Consider the following 24,094-nt stretch of genomic DNA (forward strand, 5'->3'; position numbering starts at 1 on the left):
ACACACACACACACACACACATACACACACACAGTCCTCCCTCTGTATCCATGGTTTCATCATCTGAGGATTGAAAATATTCAGAAAATAAATTGTATTTATAGTGAACATGTACAGACTTTATTTCTAGTATTCACACAGTATTATAACTATTTACATAGCATTTACATTGCATTAGATGTACGTAATTTAGAGATGACTTAAAGTGAATGGAAGGATGTGTGTCGGTTTTATGCAGATATTAGGCCATTTTACAAAGGGACTTGAACATGTGAGAATTTGGTATATGCAAATTTTGGTGTATACCTAGGGAAGGCTGTAGACATGCGTATGTGAACATGCAGATGTACCACATTATGGAGAAATCTGGGGCTGGGGATGTGGCTCAAGTGGTAGCACACTTGCCTGGCATGAGCAGGGCGCTGAGTTTGATCCTCAGCACCACATACAAATAAAATAAAGATGTTGTGTCCACTGAAAACTAAAAAAAAATAAAATAAAATTTTAGAAAAAGAGAAATCTGTAAGTACTGAGGTGCTGGCTGCTTCTGAGGGTTAATCAGATCAGAACCTGTACTCATTTAATTTCTATCAGCTCCTTCTTGGCTAACTTCCTCCCTCCCTCTCTCGCTCACTCGTTCATTCAGAAATGACTTGTTGCCCTTCTGCTGAGGTCATACTCTTTCTAGGGGCCAGGGATGTAGCTGTCAGTAAAACAAAGTCCCTGCTTACATTCCAAAGGGGAGAGCTGACCCTATGGCTCTACATGGTCAAGCGCAGCAGGGTCAGGTTGGTGTCCAGCAGGCACAGGGTCTGCAGTCCACACACATAGTCACAAGCTGCAGAATGACATTCAGCCAACAACAGACTAAGATTATGATGTGACCTAGGTGTGTGCAAGGCACCCACCCTATCCCATTCACACAACCATGAAGTAGCCTGACAACGTAGCTCTCAGAACGTACTCCTGTTTTTAAGCAATGCCTGACTGTATGCGTGTGGGCAGCCACACAGAAATAGGCCACTGAAAATATGTATGAATACACGGGGAAAGTACAGGGCTTGATGAGTCAGTGGTCAGTGCACCGAAAGAAGGAAATGAATGGAGAAAAATAGCAAGAAAAGGGACAGCTGGTCAAGTGGCTGTCAAAACCCAACATTGACCAACAAGGACTCTAAGGCCAGGATGAAAGGAAGGAGGACCCTGTCGGCGTGGAAAAGGCAGCCAGGTGCCTCGTGCGGTTTTCTTAAGGCAGAAAAGAACCCGGGTTTGTTGTCAAAGGTTGGCAGACAGGTTCCAGGGTTATTTTCTCCGTTACTGAGAAATGTGGGGATATTTTAATCCCGTGTGTTGTGGGATTCCTTTAAATGCTCTCAAACAGTGGCATGTTTAGAGAGTTTATGGGCTTTATTTTGTTTTATACCTTTGGAAATAGAAGGGCTCTAAGACAACCCCGCAGTTTTACTGTCAAGGAGGACAGCTGCGTTTGTCGAGGAAGAGTGCTTGGAAACTGGATTTCAGGAATTTGTACTCTCAAAAAGAGCAGAGCAGAAGTCAGCAAATTCTTAAATGGTTCTTTTCAGGGAGTGTTGTGCTCATTCCATGAAAAGTGCTTCTGTAGCACCTGAAACATGGAGGCAAATGTTTAATTCTCAGGACAAACTCAGGCTAAGCCCAGAACCAGTGGATTAGGGGTGCTCCTCATCCTTGCTTCTCTGGGGCCCTCATCTCCATAGACTGGCCCCTCATCTCCTTTCCTTCTCACAATCTCATTGTATTAGTTCATTTGTGTTGCTATAACCAAAGTGCCCTAGGGCATGCAACTTTATAAAGAAAAGAGGTCTCCTTTGGCTTACAGTTCTAGTCCAAGGCCATACCTGTTGACGGCCTTCTTGTTGACAGTCTCCCGTCCTCTCTTAATACCACAGGATGAAAGACAAAGCACATGCATGTGTGTCCTCTTCTTCTTATAAAGTGGTCACTATTCCAATCATGGGGCTCTACCTCGCTGATCTTATCCAATCCTAATCAGCTTCCAAGATCCCACCTCTCAATAGCAGCATCAGATTAAATTTCCCTCCTCTTAAAACCTCATTTCAACACATGAACCTGTGACGGACACACTGAAACCACAGGCAGGCCTTAGCCCCCCTTTTCTCTCCAGAGAAGGAAATGGACAGGCTCGGCCACTATGTGAGGTGCTCTCCTTCAAGGGTTTCTTATCAGCTGTAGATCAACTGGAGAGCAGGATGGACGTCCATTTTCCAGAGGAGGAAACCAAGGAGCACAGAGATAACAGTGCCATCTGTTGAAGGCCAGCCTCAGCTTCCAGAGTCTGAACTCCCTCCACAGGGCACGTAGCCTCCAAATTGGCCCCCCTGGTGCAGGATTGGGAGTGCCCGGAGCATCATGCCAGCCTGCCCTTGGTCCCCACCCATCTCCCACACTCAGCAGGTGACCTTGAGCGTCCCTCAGGGCCCACCTGCTGTGGCTGCTGCTGCTGCTTTGTGTAAATAACCAACATTTAAAATGTTTTCATTGATCTCATTCGTGGTGTAAATGTAAGCTTTAAGTGAAAATCCACTCTCCTATCTCAGGACTAATTCTACTCTCAATTTACATATTGATTGTCATTTTTCCACGTTTTATTGCTGCATTATAGTTGTGCATAATGGTGGGGCTTGCCTTACCTATTAGTGCATGCACATAATGGAACAATATGAGTTGGCCAACATCGCTCCCCAGCATGTCCCCCTCCGTCCCCTCTTCCCACCCCTGGTTCCTTTCCTCTACTTTACAGATCTCCCTTTGAGTTTTATGACAATGTTCCTCCTCACCTTTTTTCCCTTTTTCCTCTCTAGCTTCCACATATGAGAGGAAATATACAGCCCTTGACCTTCTGAGTTTGGCTTATTTAACTTAGTATGATGGTCTCTAGTGCCATCCATTTTCCTACAAATGACATAATTTCATTTTTCTTTTAAGGCTGAATAAAACTTCATTGTATAAACATGCCACATTTTCTTTATCCATTCAACTGTAGATGGGCATCCAGGCTGGTTCTACAGTTTGACTATTGTGAATTGTATAAACATGGGTACACATGTGTCACTACAGTGTGACGATGATCTTAATTCCTTAGGATAAATACCAAGGAATGGCATAGTTGGGTCGTACGGTGGCTCTATGCCTGGTCTTCTGAGGAGCCTCCACACTGATTGTCCTAATTGACATAATCCCACCAATAGTGTTCCTTTCCCGCCACATCCTCTCCAGCACTTATTCCTGTTTGTATTCTCCATGACGATGACGGCCTTTCTAACTGGTGTGAGATGAAATCTCAGGGGAATTTTGATTTGCATTTCCCTAATTGTTAACAATGTTAAACATTTTTTTTTCATGGATTTGTGTACCTTTTGAATTTCTTCTTTTGAGAAGTGTCTGCTTAATTCGTTGGCCCACTTATTAATCAGGTTATTTGATTTTTTTGGTGTTAAGTTTTTTGAGTTCTTTACGCATTCTTCTGTCAGAAGAATAGTTAGCAAGAATTTTCTCCCATTCTGTAGGTTCTCTCTTCACGTTCCTAATTGCTTCCTGGGCTGTTTAGAAGCTTTTTAATTTGATGTCACCTCATTTATAAGCCTTCGGTATTATTTCCTGAGTTTTAGGGATCCTATTAAGAAAGTTGTTGCCTGTGCCTAAAAGCTGGAGTGTTTACCCTACATTTCCTTCTAGGAGTTGCATAGTTTCTGATCTAATTCTGAGATCTCTGGTTCATTTTGAGTTGATTTTTGTGAAGGGTGAGAAATAAAGGTCTAGTCTCATTCTTCGACATATGGATAACCAATTTTGCCAACATCATTGGTTAAAACCTCTGTCTTTTTGCCAATGTATATTTTTGACATCTTTGTCAAGGATCAGATGACTGTAGGCGTGTAGTTTTGTTGCTGCATCTTCTATTCTATATCTTTGGTCTATGTGTCTGTTTTTATGCCAGCACCAGGAGTTTTTTGTATGGTAGCTCCATAGTATAGTTTGAAGTCAGGTATTGTGATGCCTTCAGTATTTTTCTTTCCTTCCTTCCTTCCTTCCTTCCTTCCTTCCTTCCTTCCTTCCTTAGATTTGTTTTGGCTATTCTTGGTCTTTTACTCTTCCAAATGATTGTTCAGGCTGTTTTTTTCTAGTTCTGTGAAGAATGTCATTGATCCTTTGATGGGCATTGCATTGCATCTGCATGTTGCTTTTGGTAGTACAGCCGTTTTAACAATATTAATTCTGCCTAACCATGAACATGGGAGGTCTTTCCATCTTCTAGTGTCTTCTTCGATTTTTATCCCTTTTATTATAAATGGGATTGTTAAAGACTTTCTTTGCATTTATTGAGATGACTACATGATTTTTGTCCTTAATTCTATTTATGATTTGGGCATGTTAAACCATCCTTGCATCTCTCGAATATAACCGATTTGCTGCTTCTCCTTGTTTTCAAGCTCCATTCTCATGGTATGTCAAATTCCATCCTTTCCCTTTCAGACTGTGGCTGTCTTTAGAGCCCATTTACTTCTGCTGTTCACTTTGTGATTGTGCAATTTTTGAGTCAGTACCACAGTGAAGAGTGTGACTGAGAGGCCAATTAATGAGACATCTAATCCCTTTCATCTCCTCAGTAATTTAACTCATTTCAACTGTTACAAAGTCTTAAAGAAATGATTCCACTAATGATGATTACTGGTCATGTGGAATGGGTTCGGCAACAGCATCCCAAAACGGTAAGCTGTTTTTGGTACTTCTCAAAGTCTTACCATCTTCCTATTTAATATAAACACCAGCTGGCAGGATGCTGGAGTGTTAGCCATAGTAGGCTAGGTGCTGAAGCAAACAAACCCCAAGTCCCCATGTCATCACAGAATAAAGGATTTCTTCCTGCTGATGTCATTGTTCACTGGGATTGGAAATGGGGGAGGCTCTGCTCCATGCAGTCATCTGGGGACCCAGCTCCCTCCATCTGGCCCCCTCCCCTGACTTCTGGGGCTCTCATCCTGTCCTTTGTCCACACATGATAGCAGGTAGGGGAAAGCAAGACATAGAGGATTGCACAGGGGTCTCAAGGGCTAGACCTACAAATGACAAACGTCCCTCTGCCCTCTTTCCATTGCCCAGAACCTTCCAGTGGCTCTCTCTACTGCAAAGTGGGGGGGGGGGCTGGAAGATATATCTTCCCATACAAAAATAAAGTATCCTCTCCACCCTGTCTAGGCTCTCAGTTCACCATCTCTCCTCCCCTAGTTTGTTTTGGGGCCAGGATCTAAGTTCATCACTTAAGAGTAGTAATAACTACTTCATGTCACCCATATTTCTCATGATTCTATCACAATCCCTGCCCCATCTCAGGTATCTAGGAAATAGACTGATGATTCTAGTTCTCATCCTAATTAATCTCCAGGTTCAGTTACTTAGTCTGAACTTGGATTTAGAGAAAGGACTTAGACTCACATCTAACTTCACCTTTTTCTTTTTTTAGTGCTGGGGATGAACCCAGAACCTTGTGCATACTAGACAAATATTCTACCACTGAGCTACCCTGCAACCCTAAATCACTTTTTTATCTTCTTGCCTGCCACATGGAGCCCAGTCCTACTCTTCACCTGCCATGGGGCCTTTCCTGTATTCTTAGAAATACTGACTCATTGCTTCTATGCATTCTCAACAACACACAAAAGAAAAAAGAACACTCTTTTCTGGAAAAGGACTTCAAACATGTAGAGACACCTCTGAATGTTTGTGAATAAAAGGGAGTGGTCTCTTATCTGCAGCATTTACAAGAGGAGGGTGCCACTTAATTTTTTTTTTAAGGGGAAGGAGTGGGAGGCAAAGTCTTAACAATTGAATTCCATTCTCTTCCCAGAAGCAAGATTGTGAAATTGGCCCCTGGTGATTGGGGAACTTTATAGCACATGGATATGGTGTGCTCAGAGTGGCTCAGGCAGCGTTAGAGCTTGGGAAATGTGGACATCACTGTAACAGAAAAGAAAGAGGGGAAGAATTTGCAGCACATGTGATCTCCTCTAAATATTAGTAACTTTCTAGATCTTAATTATAAGGAAGAAAGAAGAGAGAGATGGAGAAGTTTCATTCCTTGCAAGCTCAACAGTGACATTTCTGGGTTGTGAGGGCAGCTGCTGAACTAAGTACTTTTCTCTCGGTGGTCCAGAGCTGAGAGGGCACTGGGAGTGGAATTTGATTGGCGCAGGGTTGTTCAGCACTTCACCAATGGGATCTCTACGTTAGTTAACTTTTTTTTTTTTTTTTTGAGATTTACAGTGGTAATATCTTAGAGTTGTGCAGTGGCTTATCATAGATCAAAGATGTATATGCCCATTGCATCATCTGATCCTCACACCGCTACCTGGGGACATCAGTTCCTCAAAGTAAGCATGACAGTCAGTCACCCTGATCCCAGTTTGAACCTTAGTCTTGGGATTTGTAATCCCCACCCTCTATCACTGGCTTACTCATGTGGCCACATGGCCCTCTGAAATCCTCCAGGTTAGATGCAGGCCTTGGCCGAGACCTTGTTTAACACAGTCATGTGTTTAACCTAAACCCTCAGAACCTTGATGCAGAAAGGTGGGGGTTGGTCAAGACGTGGGCCCGCTCTGGTCTTCGGGCGTCCCAGGGCACACGGGCACCTCTGGCTCTGAGAAGTCCTTCAGGGAAGAATGTATTGACCTTGACTTATCCCAGCAAGCCTCAGGCTTTATTTTGCCATAGAAATGCCTTCCCTGACTCTGCAAAACACCCATTATCCCATGCAACACTTTGAAAATGAGTTGTTTCCACCTTTCTGGTCATTCTCTAATCCCTGGATTGCTTGTATGCAAATGAGTTTTCACCGTCCATGTGATGGGCATGGTCCCAAGAAGACTTCCCCAAATCTTTCCGAGGATGGGGGATTGCGCTCACTGCTCTTTAGGGTCTCACTTCCCAGGAATTCTTCCTCTTTGTTTAAAAAAAGGAAAACCTAAAAACCCATATTAAACTACTCTAAGATCTGCCCACCCCAAGCCTTACAGGATATTGCTTTGAGGAAGGTTCTAGCCATGGCTGTAGTTTAAGGAGCTTCTCTGCCGTGGGGTGTTCACCAGGGAAGGGTGTCTTGGAGCTCCCTAAACTGCATCAGCCACCTAAGCTTCATGAAGATGAAGCCAATGAACAGTCCACACCCGCCCGTTTCCCTTGCCCACCAGTGTAAACAGGATCAACAGAGCTTGTCAGGCTCTACTGGATTCTAAGGACTGACTTTTTTAAGAACTTGCACTTTCACATTCTTTCCAGAGAGCAAAGACTTACCTATAAAATTAGAGTTAAGACTGAAGAAACTCTGGTAGAGAGTATGAAGAAATTAAACATTTTTGACTCATCCAACATGATAGAGAATCTGATCCGGAGTGAACCATTACCAAAAAAATAGTGTTAATAGATTTTTTTTTTAATGGTTCTCTTTTAAACCAGCCAAGAAACCCAGGTGTGGGGAAGCTAAGTAGTGTGTGGACTCTGCCCAGCACATTGCAAAGAATGGGCTTGCCCACTGAGCAGCGGATACGCTTTTGCAAAGCGCTCTAGATTGGGAGCGGCTCATCCGTCATCTGCCCTTTGTTCAAGAACTGCCTTGGCAGCAGGCTCCTGCTCCACCCTGCCTCCCACCTTCATCTTAGGATGTGCTCATTCCGGAGGTATCCTCACTCTCAGCCCTGGCGTCCTCATTTCCAGAACCTTCTCTAGAAGGGGGTTCAGCCATAGAACCCCCTGCTACGGCTACTCTGGGACATCTCCATGATCTGCAATGACTCTACCTTCAAAGGACTTTTGACTGCAACCGCCTGCCTCTCCAGCTTGCTGGTGTGGTTGGCTCAGTGTGACCTCGCTGGCCCAGCAGAGCTCCTCCTCCCCTGGACCTCTCCCCTCTCCTGTGCTCATTTCCTTCCCTGTATTTAACGTGGGGCCCATAATTTCAAGCAATCTCTTGCCAATAGTCACTTTCAAACTTGGACCACAGCCTACCTGGGAACCTAGGACTCATTTGCATGTGCAAATATGCATACACACATACACATATGTGTATACTTCCAAGTATAAACATTCCAAAATCTCTCCCTAAACATCAGTTCTTAACAGTCATCGCCCCACGTCTCTCCTCTTCATCAGGGTGTTGCAACAGTCATTTGTATAAACTGTTTGCTTCCTGTGACTATTGTAACAAATTACCACGATCTTAGTGGCGTAAGTCAGCACAAGTTTAATCGTACTGTATGAGGTCAGAAGTGTAAAATGAAGGTGTTGGCCAGGCTGCTTCATTCGGAGGCTCCAGGAAATCTCTTCCCTTGCCTTTTCCGCCTACCCTCTTGGCTCCAGGCTGTGTCACACCTGATTCCATGTAACGTATCCTTTTTTTTTTTTTTTTTTTGACCCTTGTGTTTCCTTCATTTTGAGAACCCTTGTGATTACCTTGGACCCTCCCAGATAATCCAGGGTAGTCTCTCCCTCTCAGGATCCTTGGCTTAATCATATCTACAGAGTCCCTTGTACAATGTAAGGTAACCTAATCCCAGGTCCTGGGGGTTAAGAGAGGTGGACATCTTTGGAGCCATTTCTCTGCATATCATGTGGGCCATTTGATTTTCCCAACCTACACTTACTTTTTAGCCTTTGCTAAACAGGTTCCCCGCACTCACCTCCACCGTCACAAATGGCTTCACCCTGGTCCCTCGTGTCCTCCACATTGCTTAAATCAATGGGTAGTTGTAAATGTCTTCCCTGACAAACAGAAGACGGTGAAGGAAGGAATCTTGTAGGACCATGAGTGTGTGGGACCATGGCTGGTCCTTGTGAGAGAGATTCCGGCTGTCACTCTGACTTCCTGTGTTCTTGTGTGAGTACGGTTGGCTGCAGAGGGGTTCAGTGCCCCCTTGCTCTGTAAACCCTCCAAGGCTCCTCGGTGTCTCAGCTCGTATTACTAGTTTAAAATTGCTGGCCAGATAACTACAGATGAATTTTTTTAAACAAACCCTTTCATTTACCTACCTTCAAATAAAAGTGCATAAATCCTGGATAGCAGGGTGAACTTTCACCCAGTACAGCCTTTGTGTACCAGTCAGACCAAGAACAGAGCATTGCCAGCTCCCCTGGACCCGCTCAGCCCCTCCCCACTGCTGAACCCTGTCTGCAGTTCTGCCCTGGGGGGCATAGGTATCTTTTTAGTTTGTTTTGAATTTCAAACAGACTTTATTTTTAAAAAGCATTAGGTTCATAGCAAAACTGAACAGGAAGTAGTTTCCCTGTACCTGCCTCCCTACACAGGCTCTTCTGCAATAAAGATCCAACTGGAGTGTCTGTTACAACTGATGGACATGGACCTCTACAGACACATCTTTGCCACCTGGCATCCATAGCTTACACTAGAGTTCACTCTGGATGTTGTACATGCTAAAAGTTTGGACAATGGAAGTGGCATGTATGCACCATTGCCATGTCATACACAGTCATCTCACTGACCTAAATCTCCTGTGCGCCACACACTCACCCTCCTTCCCCACTCACTCCTGTCAGCCTCTGATGGTTTTTTAACCGTCTCCATAGTTTTGTCTTTTCCAGAATGTCATAGGGCTGGACATACAGTACATGGTAAGTAGGCTTTTCAGACTGGCTTCTTCCATTTCATAATATTAATTTATTATTAATTTAATTTAATATTAATTTAAATTTCCTCCGTGTCTTTTGGTGGCTTGATAGTTCATTTTATTTTGACACCGACTCTTATCCACAGTCTGGATGTGGGCAAAGATTTTGAAGAAGGCATTGAACTAAATTTAGTGCAAGTTTTATTGCTAATGTATCTTCTTTGTACTGCATAGGTTTAGGACTGAGGTGGGGGCTCCCCTCTGCCTCAGAGCACAAAAGGCCCAAATGAGCTCAAACTTGTTAGTTCTGCACATTGAGCCATTGAGATTCTGCCCTCAGAATTCTATTTTCAGAGTGAGAATATAGTATGTTATGTTATGGTTTGGTATGGTGGGTATGGTATGGTGTGGTATGGTATGGTGTGGTATGGTATGGTGTGGTATGGTATGGTGTGGTATGGTATGGTGTGGTATGGTATGGTATGTATGGTATGGTGGGTATGGTATGGTATGGTATGGTGGGTATGGTATGGTGGGTATGTTGTGGTATGGTATGGTGGGTATGGTATGGTATGGTATGGTGGGTATGGTATGGTGGGTATGTTGTGGTATGGTATGGTATGGTGGGTATGGTATGGTATGGTATGGTATGGTGGGTATGGTATGGTGGGTATGGTATGGTGGGTATGGTATGGTGGGTATGGTATGGTGGGTATGGTATGGTATGGTATGGTGGGTATGGTGGGTATGGTATGGTGGGTATGGTATGGAGGGTATGGTATGGTGGGTATGGTATGGTGGGTATGGTATGGAGGGTATGGTATGGTGGGTATGGTATGGTTATGGTATGGTGGGTATGGTATGGTATGGTATGGTATGGTGGGTATGGTATGGTGGGTATGGTATGGTGGGTATGGTATGGTATGGTATGGTGGGTATGGTATGGTATGGTATGGTATGGTATGGTGGGTATGGTATGGTATGGTATGGTATGGTGGGTATGTTGTGGTATGGTATGGTATGGTGGGTATGGTATGGTGGATATGGTATGGTGGTATGGTATGGTGGGTATGTTGTGGTATGGTATGGTATGGTATGGTGGGTAGGGTATGGTATGGTATGTTATGGTATGGTGGGTATGGTATGGTATGGTATGGTGGGTATGGTATGGTATGGTATGGTGGGTATGGTATGGTATGGTATGGTGGATATGGTATGGTGGATATGGTATGGTGGGTATGGTATGGTGGGTATGTTGTGGTATGGTATGGTGGGTGTGGTATGGAGGGTATGGTATGGTGGGTTTGATATGGTGGGTATGGTATGGTGGGTATGGTATGGGGCCACTGCACTGCACACACGTGTTTTGATTCAGATGGTTCCGCAGAGGTCAAGTTCTGTTTAGATGGGCTAGACTATGTGACAAACAGAGTGAAGAAGGATAATGGCGCAAAGAGCCAAAGCTTCTTTGTCACCCATTTCACAGTCTGTGGAGCAGGCACTCCTTCTGTCCAGGAATGTGGAGCAAGGTCCCTCCTGCCTTGTGGCTCCATAGCCCCCAGAGTCTTGTCATTTTTTTCATGTAGCTGGATAACACACAATTCCGTTGGAAAGACCATGAACTTTAAGCCAAAGTCATGCTCTTAGAATCACCTGGGCATGGTAGCCAGCTGGTCACTCATCAGGGTCCTGGGGATGATACAGTCATGGACAAGAAGCTTTGATAAGAAGTCTGAAGAGAGAGAACTAAGTGGTGGGCTCACAGTCTTGGGTGCTGGCCTAGAGGTAGCATCATTGTGACCCTGGGTTCCACCATGCGGCCAGCGCAATGGTTTCATTAATGAGGTTCTTGGCATAAAAGTTAGCTAGCAGAGATCGAAATAAAACACACAGACTCAGTTACCTTTTTCTATGGCCAGGTCCGAGATGGCTCCCCTCTCTGGTTCCTACCTCTAACCACCCGGCAGGGCAGCAAGGATTACTCAGGGCTAGCAGGAGAGAGAGAGAGAGAGAGAGAGAGAGAGAGAGAGAGAGAGAGAGAGAGAGCACGCCAGGGAGTAACTGCCTTTTATTGGGGAACAAGAAATTCAGGGGAGAATTCCATCCAATGAAGGTTGAGGGGGGCCGCACTCCAAGGTCAGGGTCAGTGATTGGGCCCCCGGGGTCAGTGGTCAGTCACACCCCCACACGGACGGGTTCTCTCATCAGGAGAGGGCCGAGAAAGTTCCGGCACAGCCAGAGCGCCTCAGACCCAAACCCGGAGTCGCCCAGTCACGTGTGAGAATGGCTCCCCACACTGGGTCCTGGAAGCAGCATGTGGCTCATAGTGAGATCCCACAAAGGAGACTGGAATGGCCAGTGTCCTTCACCTTATCAGGGTCCACCTGGGTGCCCTTCAGGGAGACCCTGAACCAAGGCTCAGGACCTTGGAGGGCCTCAGCGTGGCCTCTGATGTGTCTGGCCAGGTGCACCACAATGGTGATGTTGGCTGTTTGTGCCGGACTCAGACACGCTGGTGCCTGGTGCCCCTTAGGGTTAGGGTTAGGGTTAGGGTTAGGGTTAGGGTTAGGGTTAGGGTTAGACTTTGCTCCTCCAAGGGGATTCACTCAGGGTAGTTGAATTTGTGGTCCTTCTCATGATGGTTTTCTTTCTTTTTTTGTTTGTGCCTTATAGCTGTACATACTGGTGGGATTTTTTAAGGTTTCAAGGGTGGAAATAAAAGTTTAGAGGGAGCTCAAGGCCTGGGTTAAGTGTGCTTGAAGGTGTTCGCAGCCCTCTTCAGAACATTCTAGATGGGTGAATGGAATGACCCCAGGCCAGACTATCTCAATCCCTTTGAATGTGAGTTTCCAGGAAGTTCAGGGAACTGATTTGGCCAGAAATTCCATTCCTGGGAGGATTTTGAAACCTGAATGGAGCAACGTAAGCAGGGGTCATGGGTGTGGGAACCGGGCATTCTGGAGCTGTCCTTCACTCCTCCCTCTTAGAGGCCGAGGGCTGCCCACTGCGTCTCCCACACACCTCACCAGAAAGTCCCTGGCTCTGCTCCCAGCAGCCTGGCTGTCGACCTCGTGAGGTGTGAGAAGGAGGAAGGGAATCTCCATTTTGGATAAACCTTCCTTCCTCCTTTCTGAGAAATGGTCCAGGGCTTGTGCCGGCCAGCTATGGTCAGGGCTCCTCAGAGTTCCTGCCCAGGACAGCTCCTCCAACTTGCCCGAGAAGTAGCTGAGGAGGCCCAGACCAGGAGCCCATCTTAGTTTCCTCTGACTGCTGCAGTAAATTGGCCAAACACATCAGAAACTCATTCTCCCCACATTTTGGAGGCCAGAAGTCTGGAGTCCAGGCGTCAGCAGGGCCACGCTCTCTCCTAAGGCTCCAAGGAATACTCCTTCCTTGCCTCTCCCAGCTTCCCGTGGTGGCCGGCAGTCCTTGGCCTTCCTTGGCTTGTAGATGTCCCTTCAGTTTTCACTCAGCTGTCTTCTGTGTTTCTTCTCCTCTTATAAGGACGTGTGGTAGTAAGGGACCTCCTTACCCCAATATGACCTCATTTTAACTAATTATGTCTGTAGTGACCTTATTTCCAAATGAGGTCACGTTCCGAGGTTCCTGGAGAACATATGCCTTCAGGGGACCATATTCAACCCACAGCAAACCCCACCATCCTTTCCCCCTCTCTCCTCCCACACACTTCCCAGCATGCCCTAACAGTGCAGGGGGCCACCTGGCTTTCCTCTCCAGCAGGGGTGGGGACAGGCCCTGGAGAAGTTTCCCAGAGTGAAACTGCATCCCCTCACCCCAGCAAGGCCTGGGAGAGCAGAGAGCCTGGTCTCCCTCAGGACAGGCAACCACAGGCTGGGGGACTCCCACTCAGCATGTTTTCCTCCTTTATAGGGGTACTTCCAGACTCCTTGGCTCCTGGCCAGTCCCCTCTGCTTCCTGAGGGGAGGGAGACCTCAGAGCCTCACAGTGGGCCATCCCAGACCACGGTCTCTGGCCCAGACATGAAAACTGGCATCTGCCTCTGGAACTCCAACTTGGCCACATCTGGTGGCTTCTCTACTGGAGCAGCTACGGTGGCTGCACCCCACATCTTCCTGACTGAGCAGCCCCTTCCCTGGGGGAACCAATGTCTTTCTGCTCCAAAACTGTGAAGGAGTGGTGGGTTCCTGGGCCTCTTATAACCCGGCTAAATATTTTCCAGGTTACCTAACCAAACTCCTGCAAAACCACACCGCCTATGCCTGTGACGGGGACCACTTGAATCTGCAGTGCCCTCGGCATTCTACAATAAGTGTCCAATCGGCATTTTATGGGCAAGATTACCAAATGTGTAGTTCCCAGCAGCCTGCCTCCCAGAGGGAAGACAGCTTAACCTGTGTGGCACCCACCACCTTGCAGGTATTACCTTTTGTAGATGTGTTAAGATGATAAAATGATTTCAGCTCTCTCTCTCTCTCTCTCTCTCTGTCTCTCAGTCTCTTTCTCTGTCTCTCCCTGAATATGTATTTGTGAAGCAAATCCAGTCCTTGAAAATCTCAATTTGTACAAATCACCTATTTGGCAGGTGAGCTATTACTTGCTTCTCAAAGGCCTTTACCAGAGTCCATATAATCCCTACCTGTTGGAGAGCTTCCTTAGTACATTTGCAATATGAATTTATTCATAGGCATCTTCCTTACTGCACAGTTGGGCTTCAACCACTGGGTCCACATCCCCCACAAATATCAAAGTAGAAAAGGAATTCTTTGGTGGAAACCATGAGTGTTTCTGTGAAGCAGATGTACAAGGTCACGATCAACTTCTTAGAGAATGACACGAGGAAGAGGAATATCAAAAACTATGGCTTGCTTCTCCACAAGATAATCACATTATCCTGGTTATTCTCTGGAGCTATATTGAGCAGCCTCTGCTGAGTTATTTTTTCTTCTAGATAGAATCAGGAATTGGGGGAGAGAACTCTCTTAAGTCATTCCCTTTTGGGGAAAGATGGTGTAGAGGGAGGGCAAACTAATATTCACTGATGGTTTTAGACTACCCATGGTTTTCAGTTACCCAAGCCACTTCCATACACTGATCCTGGCATTTTAAGTAGTTGGTCAAGATTATCGAGACACTTGGCCTGGGATGTTTTTTTAGACTCCCAAGTTCCAGATGAATACACTGAAAGCTGGGTGTTGATTAGGTGGAAAGTTAGAAGCAGTTTGATTTTGTCAGCCATAGAAAACACAGATAAAGATAAATTCACTGAGATAACTAAAGAGAAGGAGAATGACCTTCAATGCTGTGTCCCTCTTCCTAGGGCCCAAAGAGGAGAGGCAGAAGTATTATGATGAGATGGAGGTTCTTCTGTTTCACACACATTTATTGCTCTCATTCCAAGAATCTTGGTGTCCAGGCAGTCACGTGGTTGGTGAAAATATTAACCCAGGGCCAGAAAGAATGGGTTGGAATGAATTTCCTTGAGGCGGCTTCCACACTCTGATGAGTGACAACATGTTTCTATGGAGGCGAGCGAGCAGTTAGTTTCCTGGTTTGCCCAACCTACCCTAATTCTCCCCTCAGGGGCCCCGATTCCTTGTTGACCTGCTCCATTGCTCTGCCCACCCAGCCCTGGTGTCCAGCTGTCTGCTGCCCTCTTAGGTGCATTAAAAGTACTTTGGCCAGTGCCCAAAGGCCGGAAGTGCCTCCTTTGAGAAAGTATGAACTCTGGCAGGCGGGAGCTCCTGCCTCGGCCAGGTGCCCCTGAGGGAAGAGGATGTTCCATTAGGCTGACAAGTTAGTATTTGTGAACACTGTTCTGAGGCTGTTCGGAGGCTCGTTTGCCAGAAGCATCCCTGTGCCCTGCTCTTTTGTCCAGAGATCAAGAGATCCTTTCCTTTGTGACTTTAAAGCTTAGCTGGGAACAGAGGCAAGGTGCTTCCTCCAAGAGAGTTTGCTTATGGCAGAGAGAGAGGGGACAGGTTGACATTCACTCAGGTGACCACGACTGACCCAACCCAAGACTAATGTCAACAGGAAGTCCCCTCTCTATGTTTTCCAGCTTGGACACAGCTTGTCCTCGAGGCGCCGTCCTGTGACATCCGAGTCACTTTTGGTGACCCTTGACCAGGCCAACATGCATCTTCCTCTGAGAGCAACACCTCCTGGGGAGTTGGGGGCTTCTCTGGGCATCTTTCTATTGATAGGTCCACACCTGCTGGGCCCATGAGGTGACAGGTGACACCTAGTAGAGGCAGCATCCTTCAAGTCCTCAAGTCTGGGACCTCTGAGTTTAATCACAGACAGGGTTTGTTCCTTTTGGAAATCAGGAACTGGAAAAATAGCAGTAAAACACTGGAACTTTCTGTGGCCCAGGGTCGGGTGGTCCATTAGCTTCCACAGAGCAGATTCATGATCAAATGAAGGAGTTGCCTAGAAAAAAGGAAAATCAGGAGAGAGAGAGAATGAGAGAGAGAGAGAGAGAGAGAGAGAGAGAGAGAGAGAGAGAGAGAGAGAGAGAGAGAGAGGAAGGAAAGCTTTAGAATAAATTACTCAGCACAGTGCCTGAGTGTCCCACTGAGTAAATCGCTCCACAAGGGAGACATGGGCTCTATACCCTTGAGTTTGATCATGGTGGGAATTAGCAGTGATTTTCACTTGTTGGTCTCTTGCTGGGTCATGAGCTGGAAAGACTTGGGGTGTCTGGGGCCTGTCCCACTGTCCAGCTATCCCCGCCTGGGCCACTGTAGAGCTTCTTCTAAGGGAGGAGCTGTATGGATGATTCCTGATCATCATTGCTATTTGACACTTGATATTGCCCATGTCCCCTGGAGCCTCCGGAAGTCAGCACTTTTGCCAAAGGAATCAACCAGAGCATCAGCTGAGCTGTTTGGGTGTTGGTCCTAAGATGATGGGTCCTGGCTCTGCTGGATCGGGTCTCTTCCTTCGGGAAGGAGCAGGGAGTCAGCGCCCTCACCCACATGTGGGTACTTCTGTCCTGAACACAGTTAGGCCCGGTGGGGAGGCTTCCCCGCTCCTCAGAGCCCGGAGCAGCACAGGTGTGGGGTCTGGCGGACACGGTGTGCGTTCACAAGCCTGTGCCTTTTCTACCCCTCCTTCTAGAAGGTGCTGGACGAGTGCCAGAACCAGCGGGCCTGCCACCTCCTGGTCAATAGCCGTGTCTTTGGACCTGACCTTTGCCCAGGAAGCAGTAAATACCTCCTGGTCTCCTTTAAATGCCAACCTAGTAAGTAACTTCTGAGGGGGGAACAGTGCTTGTGGGGTTGGTTCCTGGTTTCCTGGAATCTCCTGATGAAAATTATCTGCCCCTGGTGTTTATCCAACTCTGAAACCTTGTTAACAGAAACGTTGGGAAGAAAGAGAGACAGAGACAGACAGGCAGAAAGAATGCGTGTGTGTTTTTATAAATCCATGAATTTAAAAATCCTTCCCAGTGCGTAAAACTCAGTTTGACTGACGCTTAACTATTAGAGGTGACAAGGAACAGCCATTGATTTTCCTCAAAATGTAGAACTAATTCTGCTCTTTAGAGGCAGTCCTGGTAGGAGGCTGGAGTCCTTGAGGACCAGAGGCAAGGAAGTCACCAGAGACGATTGCTTCAAATGTTTAGAAACTGCCTTCTCCGATTTTTATAGATGGCCAAGACTCTGTTGGGCATTTTCATTCCAAGAAGAATGAGAGAGGAAGGACATGGCTGGAGCAATCTCTCATATCTGATTCTCTGCTTTTCTCCACTGACTCTTGCTATTTCTAATGCAAATTGGTTTTGTGATTAACCCTTTATCAGCCAAAAAATAATCCCTGTTCAATGAGTGGGTCGTTCTTCCATGCACACAGCGTGTGCCTGAGAAACACCAAGAGGGATTGCGTCCCTAGACTTTCTTAAGTAATCCGTTGAAAAAGAAATGATAGCAACAGCATTTAACCAAAACATAAGGAATGATAATTTTTATAATCCCCACACAATCATTTTCACTTTTTGCACTTTGTTCTCTTGTTGGTTCTCTTTCTGGAGCCCAGAATTCCCCAAGACACTATAGCCTGGATGCTGGAGGGGAGGAGGCACAGAGCCACATGGGTGCCACTTCTCCACTGCACATCTGGGGAGAACCCCTGGATCCTCTCTGCAGACATCCAAGCTTCTCCTAAACCCTCTCCCTGCTAGGACCTGGAAACCTTGGAACTGCTCCTGTGGCTCTGCCCGGGTACTGTGCATGCAAATGCACTCACACATTCACTAATCCACACATATTCACACCCACAACACATCCATGCACGTGCACACACCCAATCACACACTCACCACATGCTCCATTGACACACACATCTTATCATATACACCCCACCCTGCAGTATACACAATGTGATCACACATGCTCACACATACACACTATCATACACACCCTCACACACTCACATACACACAATCACAAATACCCACAAACATGTCTGAGTATTGCAGAACAGCCAGACCCCGCCCTGTGCTGTGTGCTCCATTACCAGATGCCTTGGAGAATTACAGAAATGTGTGCAAGATCCCCAGTGAGGTCGGGTTCCCTCCATTCCCTCTATCTCGAGTCTACAGAGAGTTTTGGTTCTGGTGAGGTCTTAGATCTAGGCAATTCTGGATCTGTTTCCCTTTTTGCAGTGAGCTGCTGTGTCCTCTGGGGTCATGTTCAGGACTCTCTCTGAGGCTCCAGGACTTAATTGTAAATGAAGATAATGCCGCTTCCCCACAGGGCTGTCTAGAGACTGTAAACAGCGTGGTGCATGTAAAATGCTCAGCACCAGACTTGTCATGAAGGAGAGTGCAGTCATGGAAGCTCTCATTCAAGTAAGAAGATAGTCATTCTTGGGACAGATCTGAGTGACTGAGAGCAGTGAGGGGAATGGCCTGGCCTCTCCTGGGTGAGGGAAATGGCAGGGCACACTGTACAGAATTTAAAAACGCAAGGGACCAAGTGCTTGTCTGCATTTCAATGTCACCATGTTCTGGCTATCGTAAGAAATGCCCATAATAAGATACTTTTATCATGGCAAATTGTTCAACTGCCCATCTTTAAAAGGCTATTACTGATAAGTAACTGTACGGATGGTTCCAGACTTAGGATGTTTACATGTAGCTTCATCATGGTGTGAGAGTGATACACATTCAGTAGAAACCACATTTTTTTTTTCTTTTTGGTGCTGGGGATTGAGCCTAGCAAATTTCAAATTTTGATCTCTGCCCAGGCTAGCAGTATGCAGTACAATCCTCTCTTGCAATGCTAAGCTATGGCTGCAAGCCACAGCTCCCAGTCAGTCATCCAGCCACCAGCGGAGATAACCAATACTTTACAGTGCGCTCTGCTGGTAAGCGATGAGGTTAGGTAGATTAGGCATATTAAATGCATTAAATTCTGATTAAAAAACATGATTTCTGTTTAAAAATGATATTAACAACTCGTGATGGGTTTATGAGGACATAACCCCATTGCAAGCCGAGGATCCCCTGTGTGTGTATTATTAAAAAGAGATGGGGTGTCCCACACAGCCCTGTAATGGGTAGAATCAGGAGGGAGAATTTCATTCTGGGGTCCTCTACGCAGGGTCACGGTGCTACCTCCCCAAGCTCCTGTGCAGCTCCTCACCTACGAGGCAGGAGTGTTGGTGACTCACTTCTGGAGGGCAGCCCTCACCCCTCACTGCAGAGCAGATGAGCCCCAAAGCAAATCCAAGTCCTCTAAGAAAAGGAGTAACTATGTTAGTAGTCCCGTTGTCCCTTGGAGCCCAGAAATGCCACTCTTAGGTGAAATAGCACATTCCCAAAGAACCAAGTGACTAAATATAATACAACAGTGACCCCCAGAACATAATGTGACAGACACAGGCCCCTTCACCTCAGTCGATTATTTGCCTGTAATCTGGAGACAGAACTCTCTGGAGGCCTCACGTGCAGGTGCTTTGTTACCTTGGGTGGGTTCTGCTGGCCTCTAGGCTACCTTCAATGAATGGCCTTTGGCAACTCAGAGATGTGGCTAATAGATACATTTCATGATGTGCCTTTTAAAAAAAAAAAAAATTCTAATTTTTCAACATTCTGACCAAATAAATAAATAAATAAATAAATGAAAATCTAGTCTGATTTAAAAAAATAAAAAAAGTTTCCATTTTTGAGATAAAGCTTGGTTTTGTCTTGCCCTTTCCTGCCCTTTTTCGGGGGACAAGCTCTGCCCCTGGCAGGCATTCTCCACATGTTCTGGTGTTCTTCTAGTTGGAAGTGGGTGCTTGGCCTCTGGTCCACATTAAATTCACCCTGGGCCCTTGAAGTCAGAAGAAAATGTCAGTGTTGGTGGGACTTAGCATAATGCATGGAAATCCTCATACGTTTGTGGAGATGACTCACCCCAAAGACTCAAAGCCTCCAAAGTCAGGGTCAGGGTCAATATGTTCTTTTTATTTAGAAAAAAAGGAAACAAATTTTCCCTGGTTCTAAGTTCAAGCTGCTATGCTGTTTCCAGTGAGCAGGTAAAGGCCTTGTACACATTTACCTAGCCACTGGTCTACTGTGCCCTCTGCATGTGGTTCTTCCTAGTGTCCAACTAACAGGCAGGGGTGGTGGTTTGGGAACTAGACAGGGTAGGGATTTTGTGCATCTGTAACATGAGTTCTGCTCTGAGCCTTTGATTAATCCTGAATGCTCCCATTTTATGTACAGTAGTCCTCCCTTATCCACTGAGAAAGAATTCCAAGATCTCCAGGGGTGCCCAAAACCACAGATAATACTCAACCTCGTGTGTACTATATTTTTCCTATATATATGCACCTATGAGAAAGTTTAATTTATAAATTAGAGACAGTAAGAGATTAACAACAATTAATAATAAAACAGAACAATTGTATCAACATACTATAGTAAAATCACAAGCATCAATATAACCTTGTGCTTTGGGACCATTATCAAGTAAAATACAAATAATTTGAACACAAGTACTGCAATTCAGTGACAGTCAATCTGGTAACCAAGACAGCTAGTGAATGACTAACAGGCAGGTAGCACATATCAAGTGGACACACTAAAAAAAGGGGTGATTCATGTCCTGGGTGGGATAGAGCCAAGGTGGCAAAAGATTTCAACATACTACTCACTACTCAGAAGAGTACACAATTTAAGATCGATTGTATATCCTCTTCTGAGAAGTGTCTGTTCATGTCCTGGGCCCATTTATTGATTGGGTTATTTGTTTTTTGGGGGAGCCACCATGAGACCCTGTTTCTAAATAAAATACAAAAAAATAGGGCTGGGGACGTGGCTCAGTGGTCAAGGGCCCCTGAGTTCAATTCCTGGTATCCTCTCCCCCACACAAAAAAGTGAGTATCAGTTATTATTGTTTATAAGTAAAGATATTATTAAGTTAGTATAATTTTGTAGCATACAGATCATGCATTTTGAGTGCACAGTTTGATGATCTTTAGTATATATCTACCGAGTTTTGCTTCCATGACCACAGTCCAGCTGTAGAACATTTCTACCATCTCAAAACGCTTCCCGTGTCCATTTTCTATTACTCTTTGATGACATCCCCTCAGGAAACCACTCATCTACATCCTGCCTCTGAAGACTTCCCTTTCTGAATATATTGTATACAGTCACATGTCACATAATTATGTTTTGGTCAGTAACAGGCACCTATATGACAATGGTCCCATAAACTGACCATGGGTCTGGAAAATTCCTATCAACTAGTATTTTTACAGTGCTTTTCAGTGTGTGGATGTGTTTAGGTGCACACATACTTACCATTGTGTTACGATTGCCTGTGGTGTTCAGGAGAGTAACATGCTGTGGGTTTGTGGTCTAGTAGCAATCATCTATTCCAGATAGCGTAGGTGTGTAGCAGACGGTACCATCTAGATATGGGGAAGTAACTGTGATGCTCACCCAATGATAAAATTCCCTCGTGACACATTTCTCAGAATTTATTCCCATTGTCAATTAACACACGGTGACTGCACCATAGTTCCCCTTTATCCATGGGGAATGTGTTACAAGACCCCCAGTGGGTGCCTGAAATATATGTGATTTTTTTTCCTTATACATACATACTATGTAAAGTTTAATTTATAAACAAGGCACAGTAAGAGTTTAACAACAATGATAATAAAATATTTATAACAATTACTATGATAAAAAATTATGGGAATGTAGTCAATCTTTCTGGAATTTTCCATTGGCTACTTTCAGACTGTGGGTAACTGAAAACCTAGAAGGCAGGAGCTCAGGTGATGTAGGGACAGCTGTAAATGGAACTATAGGATACGCAGTCTTTCGTGGCTGGAGTGTTAACAAATATGTTAAAAATAAAATCATTATTAAAACCTTTCACTAATTGAATGATTTGGGGATACGCTATTAAAAAATAAAGTGTTTTTTTTTGACAGTGGACTTATAATGTCACTGTATAATAGTCAAAGAATTTGTTATACCAAACAAATAAGCAAACTTTGCCTACCTTGGTTGCTGGCTGTGGGGCAGCTCCTAACACTTCCACAAACAGGGATTCTTTACAGACTCAGCACCTTCTTTTGGCCCAGTTTCCTAGCAAAATAATAATAATAATATCATAATAGCAGTAGTAATAGTAGTTTGCTTTTATAACATCTCTGCTTCTCTTTCGTCTCTGGGGAAGCGGATGGTGGCATTGGCAGTGCGGTTTACCTGGGTGCTTCTCCAGGTGACTCCTGGTCTTTCCCTGTGAGAGTCCCAGGTCCACATTTAAAGGGCCCTGCAGTGAAGGAATCTGTGAGTGGGGAGGGAGCCGCTCTGGGGCGTCCTTCACCTGGCGTCTATTCTTTGCGCCTTGGTATCACTCCTGGGGTCTCCCTGCTGTCAGCAGGTCACTTTCCACGGCTTCCTGCAGAGGACTTTGTTTCCCAGGGCCACAGATGCCCTTGGCAGACAGGTCCTGGAGCACAGCTCAGGGGACGGGCCGCCAGGACTTGGACAGTGCTCACCGTTCCTGTTGCTTCCGAGGGGAGCTGATGGTGCCGCCGGCTTTTGTTTCCACTCCAGATGAACTGAAAAACAAAACCGTGTGTGAAGACCAGGAGCTGAAGCTGCACTGCCACCAATCCAAGTTCCTCAATATCTACTCCGCCACCTATGGCAGGAGGACCCAGGAGAGGGACACCTGCGCCTCCGAAGCCCAGCGGCTGCCCCCCTTCGGTGCGTGCTTTTGTTTGCTTATAGTTAGGTGCTGAGTGGATTAGGGCCCTGGGTCCCCTGGGAAAGATGTCACTTCAGTGGCCAGTATCTGGGTCAGAGGGAAAGTTGAGCAGTTATTGAGTACCTGCTGTATGCAGAGCCCTGTTCTAGGCACCAAGGAGGCATCAGTGACCAACACAATCTATACACTGATGATCTGACCTTCCAGCAGTGGACGGGCAGGCATGAGAAAGCAGAAAAGAAGGAACTAGTACAGTGGGCTTCACGTCTGTGAGCTCTACTTCTGTGGATTCATTCAATAGGATTGAGATCGAGATTGAAAACATTTTGGGGGAAATTTTTGCCTACACTGAACATGCACACCCCCCATTCTTATTCTCTAAACAATGGTGTAACACGTATTGACATAGTTTTTACATTGCACCAGGTATTATGCATCATCTAGAGATGATCCAAAGCCATGAGAAGACGTGTCTAGGTTGTATGCAAACACTACACCATTTTGATTAAGGGGCTTGAGCATGCATGGGGTTTGACATCTGCAGGGAACCCTGGAACCAATCCCTCAAGGATACTGATTGACAATTTTATGTCATATGTCAGGTGCAGACAAGTCTAAGGAGGAAATCACACTAGAGAGGGGAGGTGGGAAGCAGGGTATGCTGTGAAGAAGCAAGAGTTTATGCAATGAGGTTCACGTGAGGCAGAGAGTTAGAAAAGATGAGGGAGGGACTCAGCAGACACTTGGGAAGGAGTGTCCAGGTAGAGTGGGGAGCCAGTTCAAGACCTCAAGGCTGCACTTCATCTAGAGTGTTCAGAGCCACTTAGAGGCCTGCAACCTGGAGCTAAGAGATGATGCCCTGGTGCAGTCTGATAGCTCCACCCGTCAGAGCCAGCCTGTATTACTAGTCAGGGTCTCCAGAGAAACGGAACCAATTAAATGTATATATATATATATGTGTGTGTGTGTGTATGTGTGTGTGTGTGTGTGTGTTTGTGCGCGCACAAATTTGGAAAAAGGCGGGAGATTGTGAGCTGGCAAGTCTTAATCTGCAGGGCAGTTTGGCAGACTGGAAAGCCAAGGGAGAGTTGATACTGAGGTCTCAAATTCAAATTACTGCAGTCTTGAGAATTCCTTTTTAGAGAAATCTCTATGCCCTTAAGGACTTCAACTGATTACATGAGACCCATCCACACTATGGAGGGCAATCTG

The 24,094-nt window shown here is 45.7% G+C and overlaps 1 protein-coding gene across 4 annotated transcripts in view; it reads left to right on the top strand.

The window, feature by feature from the left end:
• The window catches only part of EVA1C (eva-1 homolog C), an 84,590-nt gene that overhangs the window by 23,242 nt on the left and 37,254 nt on the right, over positions 1-24,094 (top strand). Inside the window, exons 2-4 of one of the 4 annotated variants that reach the window (XM_081301302.1) lie at positions 13,879-14,075; positions 16,779-16,902; positions 22,732-22,881. In XM_081301302.1, coding sequence (XP_081157428.1) covers positions 13,879-14,075; positions 16,779-16,902; positions 22,732-22,881 — 471 coding nt within the window. Of the gene's footprint in view, positions 1-13,878; positions 14,076-16,778; positions 16,903-22,728; positions 22,882-24,094 lie in introns of all 4 variants that reach the window. The other 3 variants (XM_081301301.1, XM_081301300.1, XM_081301303.1) reach the window with 3 other exon arrangements.

Source organism: Spermophilus citellus (assembly GCF_964194105.1).
Source record: "Spermophilus citellus genome assembly, chromosome: 7".
Taxonomy (NCBI): domain Eukaryota; kingdom Metazoa; phylum Chordata; class Mammalia; order Rodentia; family Sciuridae; genus Spermophilus; species Spermophilus citellus.